The sequence below is a fragment of the Pipra filicauda genome, unplaced genomic scaffold (genome assembly GCF_003945595.2).
Source record: "Pipra filicauda isolate LSUMZ 115617 unplaced genomic scaffold, ASM394559v2 scaffold11_size5308982_pilon, whole genome shotgun sequence".
Taxonomy (NCBI): domain Eukaryota; kingdom Metazoa; phylum Chordata; class Aves; order Passeriformes; family Pipridae; genus Pipra; species Pipra filicauda.
In genome coordinates this window covers 3,358,698-3,373,112 of record NW_024103652.1, presented here as the reverse complement: position 1 = coordinate 3,373,112, position 14,415 = coordinate 3,358,698, and the positions used below count along the sequence as shown (strand labels likewise).

Below are 14,415 nucleotides of genomic sequence, written 5' to 3'. Positions count from 1 at the left end.
AGTGTTGCTGAAATTTTCTGAGTGCTTACACTAGGAAGTTAAGCCAACTAACAGTCATTGTAATGGATTGTATTGGGAAAAAAAAAGTTAGGTATATTCCTGCTCATTACAGCCTGCTGTAGTTAGTTTAGGTTTGGAGTTGGTTAATGAAGGGAGGAGTTGTATCCAAAAATTTGGAGTGTGCTCTTCTGGACACAATAGCCAAAAGTATAGGAAACATTTTTTACTCACATTCCATATGTGCACCTGGTAAATGGTTTGATTATTGTGATGGAGCATCTGGCTTTTGTAGCTAGACTGTGCACTAAACTGGCAAATAACATTGTTCACCAATTACCTAAATTAAGTCTGGGTCATGCATCTCATCTCCTGTTTCTTGTTTGCTTTGAATGAATCCAAAAGTAGTGCTAACAGCTGGAATCCCTGCTGAGGCCAGCTTGATCTGCTCTGGAGCTGCTCCAGCCAGTGCTCTGATAAAGCTTGATATCATTTCATCTAGGAGGACCAGAATGATTTCCCTTCATTGTTTAAGGTTTCATTCAAATATTCACTGTGCCAGGAAAAGGATATTTCACTTCTGCTTTTCTCCTTTTGCTGCTGCTACTAAAAAACTTTTTTCTCTTTTCTTTTCTGAAAGTTAAGCTAGAGTGTGGCCAGTGCTTTAGAATTCTGTGGAAATTGTTCCACTTCATCTCCAGGGAATCAGTGTTGCAATTGCAAAAGGTGCACACTGTAAATAAATAAATAAATAAATAATGCATCGATGTCTCAGAGACAAAGCACACGTTCTGGTAAGAGAACATATTATGTGGGGGAGGCTGGGGAAAACGCTGGCCTTCTGCCCAGATTTCCATAGTAAGTAAAGCACCTGAATCCCTTTAAGGATCTGGCCTGCAGTCTGTTGTTATTCAGTAGCTTTTTGATTGTGGCATTAAAAAAGAGTACTAATATTGAATTAATTTTTAGGCAGTTCAGTAATCTTGGAATAATATCTACTCTCCAAAGAGAGACTTAAGACCTTCATAATTTTGTGTTGTACATTGACTTAAAAACGAGGTATTATCAGTCAACAAAGTTTTGTTCCCATCTTGTGTCATCCCTCTGGTATGGTTAGCAGAGCTCTGCCGAGCTCACACTGGTAGTGTAGCTGCACATCCCCTTTGGAAGCAGCTGTGCCTGTGGCAGAGATGAGCACCCAGTTCCCCTGGCACAGCCCTCCTCCCTGCCTGTCTGTTGGAATCGCTGCCCCTTCTCCTTTGCACTCTCAGCTCCCAGGATGTGTTGGGTTTGCAGGGCAAGGTTTTGGTAGCTGGTGGTGCTACCAGGGTGACTTTTGTGAGAAGCTGCTAGAAACCTTCCCCCATGTCCAACAGAGCCAATGCCAGCTGGCTACAAGGTGGACCTACTGCTGACCAAATAGAGAACTTGGAAATGAAGCTCATCCCAGGAAGAAGGGAGGGGTAGAGGGAAGGTGTTTTAAGGTTTGGTTTTATTTCTCATTTTCCTACTCTGATTTGATTGGCAATAAATTAAACTAGTTTCCCCAGGTCAAGTCTGTTCTGCCTGTGACAGTAACTGATGGGCGATCTCTCCCTGTCCTTATCTTGACCTGTGAGCCTTTCATTACATTTTTCTCCCCCCTGCTCAGTTGAAGAGGGGAATGATGGAGCAGCTTTGCTGGGCACCAAGGTTGTGTTTCCCAGTGTATGAGGATCCAGTTTTGCAAAAGGTTACTATTTTAATTGCTAGATCTAATTCAGCTCGCTCTGCATGGGATGGGTGAAGAGTGCACCTGCATGAGTTGCTGTGCTAGCAACTGGGATGGGGGGAGGGATGCGTGAGGTGGGTTATCCTCACCAGTGAGGGCGCAGCTCCCTCAGACCATTTTTACGTTGCAGATACAGCTGACTTGCGGTTTCCGCCAGACTTCTGCTTCTAACAGACTTGTTTCCAACACTGGCTGTAGGCTGACCCTTACTGCTGTTATCAGGCTGATAGTGAAATGCAGATGCAGCTGTGAAGCCATATATAATGGCAGAATGACAACAGAGCAGACAGGGTCTACAGCAAAACATCTAGCCAACTGCTGGGTGTGATGGAAGAGAGCTTATTACTTGGAATTAAAGGTATTTGCTCTTGTTTAGCATAATCTCCTGCCTCTGTAGGCCACCAGTCTCTAGGCATCTGTGGCTTGAGGTGTCAAGGTGAAGAACAGGTCCTGGTGACTTACTTCTGCCTGCAGGTACTGTTCTGGTGCTTGTGGGGAGGAAGGAAAGTTAATTCATACATGCTGACTCCTGTGGACAGATTTTGTTCTTGGTAGCAGGGGGTTCAAGTGATCCTCTGTGCTGGCTGGCAATAGCTTCTGCGCTGGTGTTTGTTGGCATGGTGATTACCTTGGTGATTAAAGCAGCATGTGCTATACTCTAGCTGGTCATGTGCCCCATGAGAACAGCATGGCTTTAGCATGTGCTTGGAAGAGGAAAACAAGACTTCTGAGGTTCTTAGATAAAAATTTCAACTGGTCTTAGTAAAGCCTGTACTGTCAATCTCCAATGCTATCAACTGTGCATGGCAGATCATTGGAGCAGGTCATACAAATGGTACAGTCATATCCTTGTCCTGGGGGACAGGCATGGACAATACTCTTGCATCTGAAGGTAGGATGTTATGGTCTGAATGGATGGAAAACTAGATGGGCAAAAAGCTGGTTGGATGGTTGGATTTGGAGGGTTGTGGTCAATCAGTCATATTATACCTGGAAGCTGGTAACAAATGGAGCACCACAGGGATCTATCATGGGACCTATCACGTTAACCACTCTTATTTATCAGTAACCTGAAGCAGATGGTAGCAGATGGTCTTCAAGTGTGCAGAAGACCCCAAACTGAGGGGGCCAGTTGATGGCCTCGAGGGCAAGGCTGCAACCAAAGGGTCCCAGATGGACTCAGGGAACAGGTCAACAGAAACCTTATGAAAATAAATATGGGCAAACACAAGTCCTGCTCCTGGGAAGGAAGAGTGCCTTGCAGCAGGCTGGGGGCTGCCAGCAGCTCTGATCAGCTCTGCTCCCCCCCCCCCCCCCGGGGGCCTGGGAACACTCAGGTGGTCTTGGTGGAAAGTGAACTGAACGTGAGCCTGCAGCGTGCTTCCTGCACAAGAGGCTCCAGGGCACTATTTACAGAAGCACAGCACATAGATTAAGGGGAGTGATTATTGCCCTCTCATCTCTGGAGAAACCACATCTGGATACTGTGTGCAGCTTTCCAACCAAACTTAGTTCATCATCTCCCATCACTCTTGCTGCTACTACTGGCAGGCAATGAAAGGAAATGTCAGCGGACTGGGAACAAGACTTCTGTTGCAACAACTTTAGTGGTGATTGGTATCACTACCAAGTAGCCCCAATAGTGAAGAATTGACTCTGAGACAAAGATCTATACCTTACCAACAGTCTCACCTTCTCTTCCTTGCATTCTGCTTAGGCTGCTAATGATGTCAACATCTTTGCTGTAAAAAGCCTTATAAGACGTTGACTGTCATGTGGTTTGGAGTAATTCATGTTAGGCTTATCTCATCATTCAACGTGAAATTTAAACTGTGAAATAAGCGATTGTATCAGCAAGTCTGAAGATGATCAAAGAGAGAAGTATGCTCTGAAAGCTGTTTGGTTAGTTCTGTGGCTCAGTCCATGAAAGCAAACATGCCCTGCCCTTTACAAACACAGCACAAAGGAGCTGCAGTTTTTTGCAGACTTTGCTCTGTGGACTTTTACCCACACTTCCTGGGAACCCTTACTTTGTGTTGGACTTAGGGGTCTATATGACAGTGACTGGAAGATATGAACAGAGGAGGATGATGGTAGTAAGGCATGACGTGCTCGGATTGCTTTCTACTTTCATTATGACTGGCAAATCAATTTTGCAATGACTGCTTATCTTTAGAAACCTAAGCAAACTTCAGCTGAAACTCCTTCAAAGTCACGTAACTTCTAGATGACAAACTTGTACCATACATATTAGTGCTTTAGTTTAATTCAATTTTTTTCTACCTTAGTGTATATATTGTGAATTATGAAGGGTATTTATTTTCCAGTTTGGAATTTCATTCTGGCTAACTTCTCCTGTGAAAGAAGTTTGTGCAAATGTACCTTCTGGTGGTGTCTGCTGCAGGTTTTGGATTGATAAGCTGAAAAATACTGAACCAAACTAGTGATGGGCGGACGCTTAGAAAATTAAAACTGAAGTTAGGCATCTTGTAGGATTAATTATTTTACAATCTTTATCTTGCAGGCTATGGTTGCTTGCTATCCTGGAAATGGAACTGGTTATGTTCGTCATGTGGACAATCCAAATGGTGACGGGCGCTGCATCACCTGTATTTATTACCTGAATAAGAATTGGGACTCCAAGGTGAGTAAGCCACAGGTTTGAGGCAGAACATGAAAGAAAAACTACTTCAGAAACAGAGCTTTGGAGCTGGTGGTTTGTTTCTGTGAACTCTGAGTTTCTGAACAGCTGGTCTATTCTTCATCTCTCCATTTTTTTTTCTTGGTGTTTATGGCAACCCTCTGGAAGTAAAAAGCTGAACTGTTTTCTTACCATTCTCTCTCCCATCATACACACATACTGTTTTGTTGCTATAAAATAAAACTTCTAAGCACTGGGCTTTGTGCTCTTAACACTTTGTTTAGAGGAAACAGCACTAGAAAGAAAAACAATCCACTAAAGAATAAGTGGATTCTGGGAGCAGAGTAAAATGACAGTCCAAATTTGTGCCTTTATCATTCTTGATACTTCAGGCTAACCTGCAGAAGATCTTCAGACAGTTCCCTTTGTGGTTTTCTTTAGGAAGCAGTATAGTAAGAGGAATAAACACATGGTTTGGTTCATGCTCTCCAGATTTGATTCTACCAGGGGGTCTCTTGACAGCACAGAGCTCTAGTTTCTGCCTATATTACTAAGACAGTTAAGTCAGCCTTGAATGTACCATACCTTTAAGTTAGGAACAAAAGAAGGGTTTGTAAAACTGTAGGATGTCTCTTTACAATTCTGTTGTCATAATGCAGCACAAACCATTCAGGTGGCTCATCTGTTGAAAATTGTCCAGTGTTTTTTGCTTCTCTAACCCGTTTTCAGGCCAAGATACTCTTTAAGCACATGTAAATACTATGAATCCCCATAAGGGAGTTCAGGTATAGAGATGATGCCATTGAAAAATGCACTGTTGCAGAAAAACACATCCCTTTACAGTGAGTATGACAGTGAAACATCTCAGTGTAATAAAATGAAGGAGGAGATGTGGGAGGAAATGCAAATATCCAGTTTATTTTGTGCACTGCACTCTTACTCAGATAGTGAGGAAGCACCCGAGTGGGCATTAAGAAAAGCTGACTGAAATCCAGGACACTGATGGAGTTCATTAGGTAGGTGTGACAGTAATTTTATGTAAGTGTATACTGGAGGAGATGCAATATAACAGTATAACTGTACTGGGCTTTGAAAGCAACTGTGGCTTGAAACCTGACCTAGTAGTTTCTCATTGAGATCTGCATGCCGCATAGAGGTACTGTCGGGTCAGTGCTGGGTTGACAGCATCTTCGCTGTACTCTGGTGCATCATAAAAACCTCCAAAGAACCCTCTAACAGCAGCAGGGATGAGGCAGGGTTCATCTTCATCTTTTGAAGTTTCCACAGTGCGTGCAGATCGTCAGACCTTTTCCCTAACTATTGTGGCACACGGAAAGGCAGAAATTATACGGGAGAGAAACGAGGCTATGTCTAAGTAGGGACAATGATGACTGGGAGCTATAATGTATTAAGGGGAAGCTTTACAAATCTAACAATAGAACAGACTTCACTCTTCCCAGGGCATAAAAGTTAATTCATATATTATCAGATGCGGGCACTGAAACACTATAAGCAGGGTCTACCAATTGCTGGGAGGAGAGTTTGAATTCAGGCTGGTCAGGTGGAGCAGCTCTGTGGTATTCACTGTTTCTAGAAATGTGACCGGGAGCTCAGAAGTTTCCCAGTGTTTGCTACAGGGCTAGCGTTATCTTTATCTTGGTTCCATTTACTTTAGATAGAAGGTTATGCTGAAGCATTACAAGCTGTTTGGGAAAATTAAGGTGGCCAGGAGATTCAGTAAGGTTTTCCAATGTTGTCACATAGCTGTCTTGGTTATCATTAGATGTTTATTCCTCATTTGTTAGGTGTTGAGGAGGGAGAAATAAGTTGTGGTTCATGTGATTGTGTGGATGTTTATATATGTAAAAAGCAATCTTTCCTTTTTTTTCAGCTGCATGGTGGAATTCTTCGAATATTCCCAGAAGGAAAGTCCTATGTAGCAGATGTTGAGCCGATTTTTGACCGATTACTTTTTTTTTGGTCAGATAGAAGGAACCCACATGAAGTCCAGCCTTCTTATGCAACCAGGTAAGTAGCATATTTGGTATTGGTATTTGGCTAGGAAAAACACCAAAGCAGCTCTTCTACCAATATTTGTATCTAACATTATGGCCATCATGTTTAAATACACATGTGCATAAAAAATAGGTTTTGAGTGAATTTTCTGGTTAGTCACTAGGAATTCTCTCATTAAATAAGGAAGAGCAAGCTTGAATGGTAAGTTTCCTTGTGTGATGGAAAAAAAGGCTTTTAACCATTGACAGGAGAAATCTTCGAAGCAGGCATAGCTATTTAACTGGGAAGTGCTGGGTTATTCTTTTGCCCTTGTAATACTATTGGGATTGTTGGGACTACCATCTGTCAGCAGGCTATGAAAAGCTGATGTGATGCAGGGCAACCCCCAAGCTACCTACAGGCATCCCAGAGCAGAAAAACATGCAAAGGCCTGAAAGCTACTTTTGCCCTCTGTTACCAGGGGCTGTGCTCTCTGTTGTGCCCCCAAGCAGAAATTCTCACCTATATTTCTATTTGACTTGATAAAATACATGCTAAAATGCTGTCTGTATTTGTCTATAAAGATGAGCCATTTTCATCCTATTTTTTTATCTACTAATCCAGTTTTGTTTTTTGCTTTCTCCATGGGCATAAAACTCCAGAGTTCTATTTTAATAGCAAAAGTTGAAACAAACACAAGGTTTCTTTCTTTTATAGATATGCCATGACTGTGTGGTATTTTGATGCTGAAGAAAGAGCAGAAGCCAAAAAAAAGTTCAGGAGCTTAACTGGTATGATTTTTTTTTTTTTTTAATAAATGTTCACCAGAAAGAATTTAATGCATTTTGATATTTCCAAAGTCAGAGACAGACCAGGAATGATTCTGTAGCTAGAGGGGTATGTAATGCATTTTCAGAAAGCTTTTTCACCTCTAATCACTAGTGAGTTATTTTATGCAAAGTGGAGAAGCTGTGGCAGAAGAAGATTTAGGCCTGGCCCTAGTATCCCTGTTGAACGTGATGGGGAAAATAGGAGAGACAGTTTCTGATTTTTCTCCCAGCAAATGACTGAGATTTTTTTCCAACCCAAGGTTCTACTCATAGAGTCAGATCATCTTTTGTTATTTAGGAGGTATATTTCTAAGTGGAAAAATTTACAGTGACCTTGGAATGTATAGATTATGAGCTGGAAAGAAACTAAGTTTAGAAATACATGTAAGTGCATCTTTTGGCAGGCAGTACTGGTGTAGCTGTGATCATGGTGCACTTCAAGAGCTACCTAGTAGCTTCAAGTCAGCCCACAGACACTTCGGCAGAAGCCCACAAAGAGGTGACCCCAGCTTTCTAATGGCAGCCACACTACCTGCTACTGTAGTAATGGCATATGAGTCATGGACTGAGTTGCCCAGATGTGTCCCAACACCCTACCTGGGACCATGATCAAAGGTTTGCTGTTTGGAGCAGTGTAAGATTTGGTCTTCAGGGGCTGCCTCAGGCAGTTCCTCAAAATACAGTGTGGAGAGCACTTGTCTTTTTGAAAACATGTGCAGCTGGGTTCAGCAAAGTTGTAATTAGTTGAATGATTTCCAGAACAGACTGTTGTCATCTCTGTACTTATATGCAAAGCAAATACTGGCTTCACCCTTAAAGGGGATTGTGAGCCAAGCAGTGGTGGGAGGAAGTATCACTAATCTGGAGTTTGAAAGTTTACTGGGCTTCTTAAATACTGTATGGGTCATCTTCAGTTTCAGTGGGACAAAGGTACAAAATCTTGGTGTGACTGTTTCATTAACATGCTGCGGTGTCATACAGCATTTCAGGCCACATAGTGGATTCATACCACAATTCTGAAATGGAAAGTATTGTCCATTGAAAACAAACCAACTTGTTTCTGAGTTTTCAGATGAGTACTGTCAGAACCCCCTGGTGTAACTGCTTCTCACTTTTTTCTTTTTTTTTGATGTAGATGCAAGGAAGAGAGAAGCACCTCTTAATGAAGACTAATCAACTGTTTCTGAACTCTTTGTGAGGAAATAAGATCCCAAAGATGACTTCCATTTCCAGCAAACAATGGCAAACCATTATTATGCACAAGAATGTACTGGTTGTGTCTAGCATGTGCATCTTATACTGATGGTACTTAAGGCAGCCTCCTGTCATGCTGCATCTGGCAAAAGGAACAGTTGTTTTCTCTTTGCCTTTTGCTGGAAAAAGTAACCAGGGTTAAAAAAAAAAAAGAGTATCACTAAGCCTAGTAGTAGTGGCTCAGCCAACTGGCTTTTGATCACTCTTGTAACTAAGATAATGATCATTGGAACTAGTGGTAAAAACCTGAGTCTTATTTGCACTTTATGGTGAAGAAAACGTCTAGCTCAATGGGAAGGAGCTTTGTAAGTTTAAAATCTGTGGCAGACTGCTAATAGGCACAGAGATATATTGGACATGTGAAACTAAATTGGATATTTCACAGATTTGTAGAGTGTCATCTCATGGTCTGTCCCAAGTGGACCTGTTGATGTACTGTTCATCACTTTGCAGAACATTGGTTCAGCTCTTTGATAGCATGACTTTCCAAACAGATTTTTGTCTACACAATCATTGCATTTCCTGGATTTTGTTTGCTTTTCAAGAAGCAAGTTCTAGCTAGTTGCACTAGTTGCACTGCCCTTTCTGTCTCAGGACTGAGGGGTTAGTAGTTATGTATCTGTTCACAACTTTGTAAAACCATTTCCTTTCTGTTCTGATGGGTTCTACATTTTCTATTTTCACAGTTGGGTACAGCAGCTGTTTTCTCCCTAAAGTCTGGTAAACTTGGAAGGCTTATGGCACATAATACTTTGGCACTAAAGGCCAGTGATATGCAGAGTTTAGGGTTTACTTTGTGACTTCTCCATCTGTTATGTTCTGTATGACACAGATATGAATCTGAAAGGAAAAGAGATATCTGGCAGTCTGACAAATATATGATAAATAATGGGTAACTTAGACTTGATTTTTATGTTGATTATTCTTAGTTAACACACTTGTTTAATTTTGCATGCATGTGTAATTTGAATGAAACAGCAATTCCGTTTCAGTTGGTCTGTTATTCCAGGTAACTATTACTGTTGTGCCCAAGCTGTGGGATCAGTTATTCAATGGCAAAGCACACATTTTTTCTCCATTATTTTTTTAAACAATAGACTCAGTGAGTAACTGGTCAGCTATCTCCAATCTGTCTAAGCTTCTACAACCAGCACTTTCTGTGCAGTTCAGAATAGCTCTTAATGAAGCTGGGAGCTGGTGGTGGGTGTATTTATCACTCACACTAACTGTTCTCAACTTAATATACTCACTTGCATTCATTTTTATCTCATGTTGCCAGTGTGTATGTCACACCCTATTAAATGTTCCAAATAGATGCCCCCTTCCGTGTCCCATATTTTCCCGTGCCACCTGCCCGCAGTGGTGAGGGTGGTCTGTCTGGACCACTGGCCCCTGCACTGGTTCACCACACTGTGCCAGGCTGTCATGCTAGTGATGGGTCTGCAGGCCAGCTCTGTTGCACTTGAGCTAGGGAATGGAAAAGTAGTGTGCAATGGCAACTATTAAATGTCAGCAGCAGAAGGGTAACAGCTGCATAGGACAGAAAAAAAATAACTTTCATAACTTAAAAAATTATAATATAAAAGGAGTATTTTTTAAAGCCGTTTTATGTCTTAAAAAAGAAAACAAACTGGGCATTCTTCAACCTGTCCTTGAATGCTGAATGTAAATACAGTAGTGCTAAGAAACCCCTCATTCTCTCTGGCTTCTCCCAGAGATCCAGCTATGGTCTTATAGGCCTGACCACTGTGCACCTTAAGAGAGGAGTATGAGGGAACATGTGTGACAAATATTCTTACAACTCAAGACCAGAAAACAACAAATAATCTGATAAATGTCCTTTAATGTTATGAAAAACATTATTCCTCTATAGTTGCTTCTAAGTAACACACCAAAAATTTGAAGGAAACTTAATGATAATTCTCATTCTGCAATGCCCATGTGGGAGGAGAAAGTTAGGGCTCTTCCTTGAGAGTGAGAGGTAATCCTTTGAAACATGTGAGGTGTTGAAAAAGGGGGCCCTTATTTAGAAAAGGTGGTGGAACACCACCTGTTGTATTACTATGCAAAGTTGATAATGTTATGTAAATTTTAAACTCCTGCATGATTTTAAAAGGAGTAAAACCAGCTAAAACAGAGCAGAGCAAGTATTGCTTTACCTCTAGTAACTGTAACTTTAAAAATGCACTAATAAGAGATGTTAGTACGCATCTTACTGGAGCCTGGAACAGTGAAAAACCAACGTGATGGGAGGGGAAAGGCTTTTGTTTTAAGTCTGAAAAAGGGAAGTACTTTAGTTACCACTGTTGTTAACACCTGGTTTCTGCAGTGGTCAGCAACACATGGGTGGTGGATGGAGCATGGAGCCGTATGATTGCATTTATTGTAAATAAAGTACATGTTTTCATATTTAGCCAATATCTTCCTCATCTAGATAGAAGACAGAATGATTATTCTGTGTCAGAGAGCCCTGTCTTTATTAACACACATAATCAAGTGCAAAAAAGTTGAGGGAACAGGATTTTAAAACCATTTTCTCAGTCCTCTGTTTCAGACTTTTACCCTGTTTCCAGAAGAGTGGGATTATCTCCTTGAAGATACTGTAGTTTAATTGGGGGTGGGAGGTATGGGGTGTTGCTCATGTAGGAATACCCAGGCGTGATGTTTTCTACATAGATTTCTCTTACCTGTCTCTGGAATTGTTGCAAACTGCTGTGTAAGAATGCAATTGACTAAAGAACTGTGGGGGAAGCAGGTTGCTACAGTGGGGAGGGCATTTCAACAAGGCTCTTTCCTTGGGTATTGTCTTCATGGTAAGCTGTTTGAATCATATATGTCTAAACAGCACTTGTTAGCCAGTTGGGAAAGTGTTTTCTCTAAGGCATTTAAGTTTAATCCTCCAAAAGTTCTGGGCTTTTTTTTCTTAACCTTTAGAAAATGTGCCTTCATCATTTGTATCTGTGAAGATATTTCATGCCACATGTGCACGTCATACAAGTTTTTCATGGCTCTTAAGAAATACGGTTGCCTTTTCAAATGCAGTTGCATGGGAAAAATGTGCAGAGCCACCAAACCACAATTTTCGACAGGTAGTTTTTGTTGTGCAGGGAGGAAAAAGGCCAGGAAACAGTGCTGAAAATCAAGAGATTATTTTTATTCCTAAACCTGCAGCCACTGGCCTTTTGAGCAAAGTAGCCTCTAATAAATCTTTTTCTCTAGATTACTTCTGACTCTATGAGGAATGACCTCTACAAAGTAGTGACTAAAAAGATCCACTCTTTTTTCCTTCTATCTTTAAACAGTTTTACTCCTTTCCAATTGTGTTTTTTAAAATGTTGGAATGTATTATATGTATTTGTTGTTGCAAAATAGCTGGCTCTAACACCACTTGCATCTAGAAGAAAATATCTATTTGCAGGCAAATGACTACTTCTACTTTGTGATGTACTCCCAGCAGATATCTGAGAGTGAGTTATAACTACATCTTCTCTTGTCAGGTTGTATGCTGGTCAACAATGCTGGCACTTTGCATTGGATTCATATAGAAACTCCTAGTAGTATTTTACCATACATCACATTTTGTGTTCCTGTTACTATTAAAAAAAAACTGTAGCAGGAGTCAATAAACACTGGGTCATGTTAAACGTTGTCCTGTGCAAATCTCTTCAGTCTTGTGTCTTACTATGGCCAGGGATGTGAGGGATAGGTGCAGTGCCACGCTGCTGGATGTAGAGTAGTGGCACTGCACAGAGGTGACACTGAAATCCATATCCACCACTGTCTTCTGCTGTTGGGGAGACCTTTTTTTGTTGTCCTCAGTTTGGTACATTTTGTTGGTCACATCCTGCTATTTGAAAGTTATTTACCTTGCTAGTGGCCCTCTTCTTGAAATGCCTATTTGTTTTCACACTCCTGTTGAACCAGATAACATTCTCATGATTCAATTGTTGTTTGATAAGTTTTATTTTTAACAGTGTTCACATCCTCCCCCTGCTACTTTTCCACCCTGACTCCCACAGTTTTCTCCTATGGCTGTGTGAGAGACTTCTCCTCACTCCCACTAACGCTGCAGTTGAATGAAAGCCAGGGCATTTTTACCCGTTTCGTAGAGCTGTGAACTTTCTGATTCCTTTGCAGTATTGTGAATAGTGAGAATTTTCCTTTTCCTATTTAAAACATGCGTTCTATCATTCAGAGCTTGGATTTTACCTTTTTGTTTGTTTGTTTGTTTTGTTTTGTTTTTGGTTTTGGTTTTTTTGTTTGTTTTTGTTAAAGGGAAGAGATCTCTAAATAATTTGCCATTTATTTAAGCATTTCTTTTACACTGAGGAGTGCTTAGAGCATGTGGAGAAGACCTAAGGAAAGCAGAGGCGTTTCTCTTCTGATCATGCTCCTCACAGACTAAAGGTTCTTAGGGACAGTTTGAGAAGAAGCTGGCTGTTGGCCATCCAGCTGCCAAGAACTTCTCTCTGAACTCTGACTAAACTTTCCCTAAGCAAATATGTTTGCAGTAATTGTTATCTTACAGCTATTTAGGGGTCTCTTTCCTCCCCCACCTACCCAAAGGGATATGGCTAAATATATTTGCACTGACAATTCCCATGACTCTTGAGAATGCATCTGATATCAGAGGTTGCACTGAAAATTGAAAAGTAGCGTGACAGTGGAAGAGAGGTTAGTAAAAATCAATTCCCCTTTCCCACATAATGTTGTCTCCCATCCTCTTCTGCAAAGCATAGATAGAATTTTTAGTCTGTCTTGTGAAAAACAGGAATAATTTCATCCTGTGTGCATGTGTGCTTATTTTAAACAAAGTTGGAGATGCTGCACTGGGTCAACTGCAGTCAACAGCAATTCCTATGTTGTAGCAAATGCAGTCAGTGCCAGCATGCCCAGTGCTCCTGTGCTGGACATCCACAGTGGTAAGTCTTCCTGCCAGAGAGGAGGCAGTTTGTGATCCCTGATCTTAGCCAACACACTGGACACTGATTTGACAGGAGGGCAGTCGGAGTGTAACTGGCTCTTAAAAGCCTGCTGTATGGGGGGCTGGTGAGAAGCATGGAAAGAAGTACCCTGTAGTCTAAACGGTGGAGCTCTGAAGATCACTTGTGGTTACATGCAGCTGTTATTAGTTCCTTTAATTTTGACAGTTTCTCAGCTCATACCTGCTGACTGTCTTGTGCTAAAACACCTCAGAGCAGCAAAATCAGAATGAAGGTTTAAACTTGTGCACTTGGGGAAAAGAGCTCTCCGAAGAGTAGAGCCAGTGCCTTTAAACAGAAGGGTTTCTGTGCCAGAATGTATCCCTTTTTTCCCAGCTGTGGCAGTCTGATTAATAAAAAATGCTATCTCCCCTTGCCAGCCTTGTTTCTCTGATACAGGTGTCAAAATTTAGTAACTTCCAGAATTGTGACCTAAAGTATTTTCCTGGTCCCTGATGGCCTCTGACCTATGAAGCATTGCTGCTGCATGATGTTTTGAACACCATAATGCTGTATGCAGCATAGACAATTTCTTAATGAAAAACCATTATCCAGTATAGCAAAACAGCGGCAGAAGGGTTGGCACTACTTAAAAGAGGTCCTCTTTGCCCTGTACAGCTGCTGGTGGTGCTGTGGCAAGCAAGTTATGTTGTGCTTTTCTAATGACAGTAATAGGTGAGAGCAGACCTGGGCTGGCAGAAGTGGCCACAGGGCAGTGGTGTGAGCTAAGAGTGGGACAAGGTTGCCAAGCACCCTGGGAACAGTGGCCTTTGGCACTGAGCTGCCCTCTGCCAGTGTGAGTTGCAACCAGATACATCATCCTACCAATGTGGATGAGCCCAGGAATCTGATATAGAAAGCTGAGAGTGGGAACCCAAGCATTTATATATTTAGCGGTTACAGCATGGAGCTGTGACCACCCTCTGCAGGCTTTGCCTTTGCTCC

General features: G+C 41.6%; 1 protein-coding gene across 1 annotated transcript in view; it reads left to right on the top strand.

The window, feature by feature from the left end:
* The window catches only part of EGLN3 (egl-9 family hypoxia inducible factor 3), a 29,882-nt gene extending 17,750 nt beyond the window's left edge, over window positions 1–12,132 (top strand). The window contains exons 2-5 of the mRNA XM_027726835.2: window positions 4,293–4,412; window positions 6,301–6,437; window positions 7,122–7,195; window positions 8,370–12,132. Of these exons, the coding sequence (XP_027582636.1) occupies window positions 4,293–4,412; window positions 6,301–6,437; window positions 7,122–7,195; window positions 8,370–8,407 (369 nt within the window). The 3' untranslated portion in view covers window positions 8,408–12,132. The remainder of the gene's footprint in view (window positions 1–4,292; window positions 4,413–6,300; window positions 6,438–7,121; window positions 7,196–8,369) is intronic.
* Window positions 12,133–14,415: the final 2,283 nt, after the last annotated feature.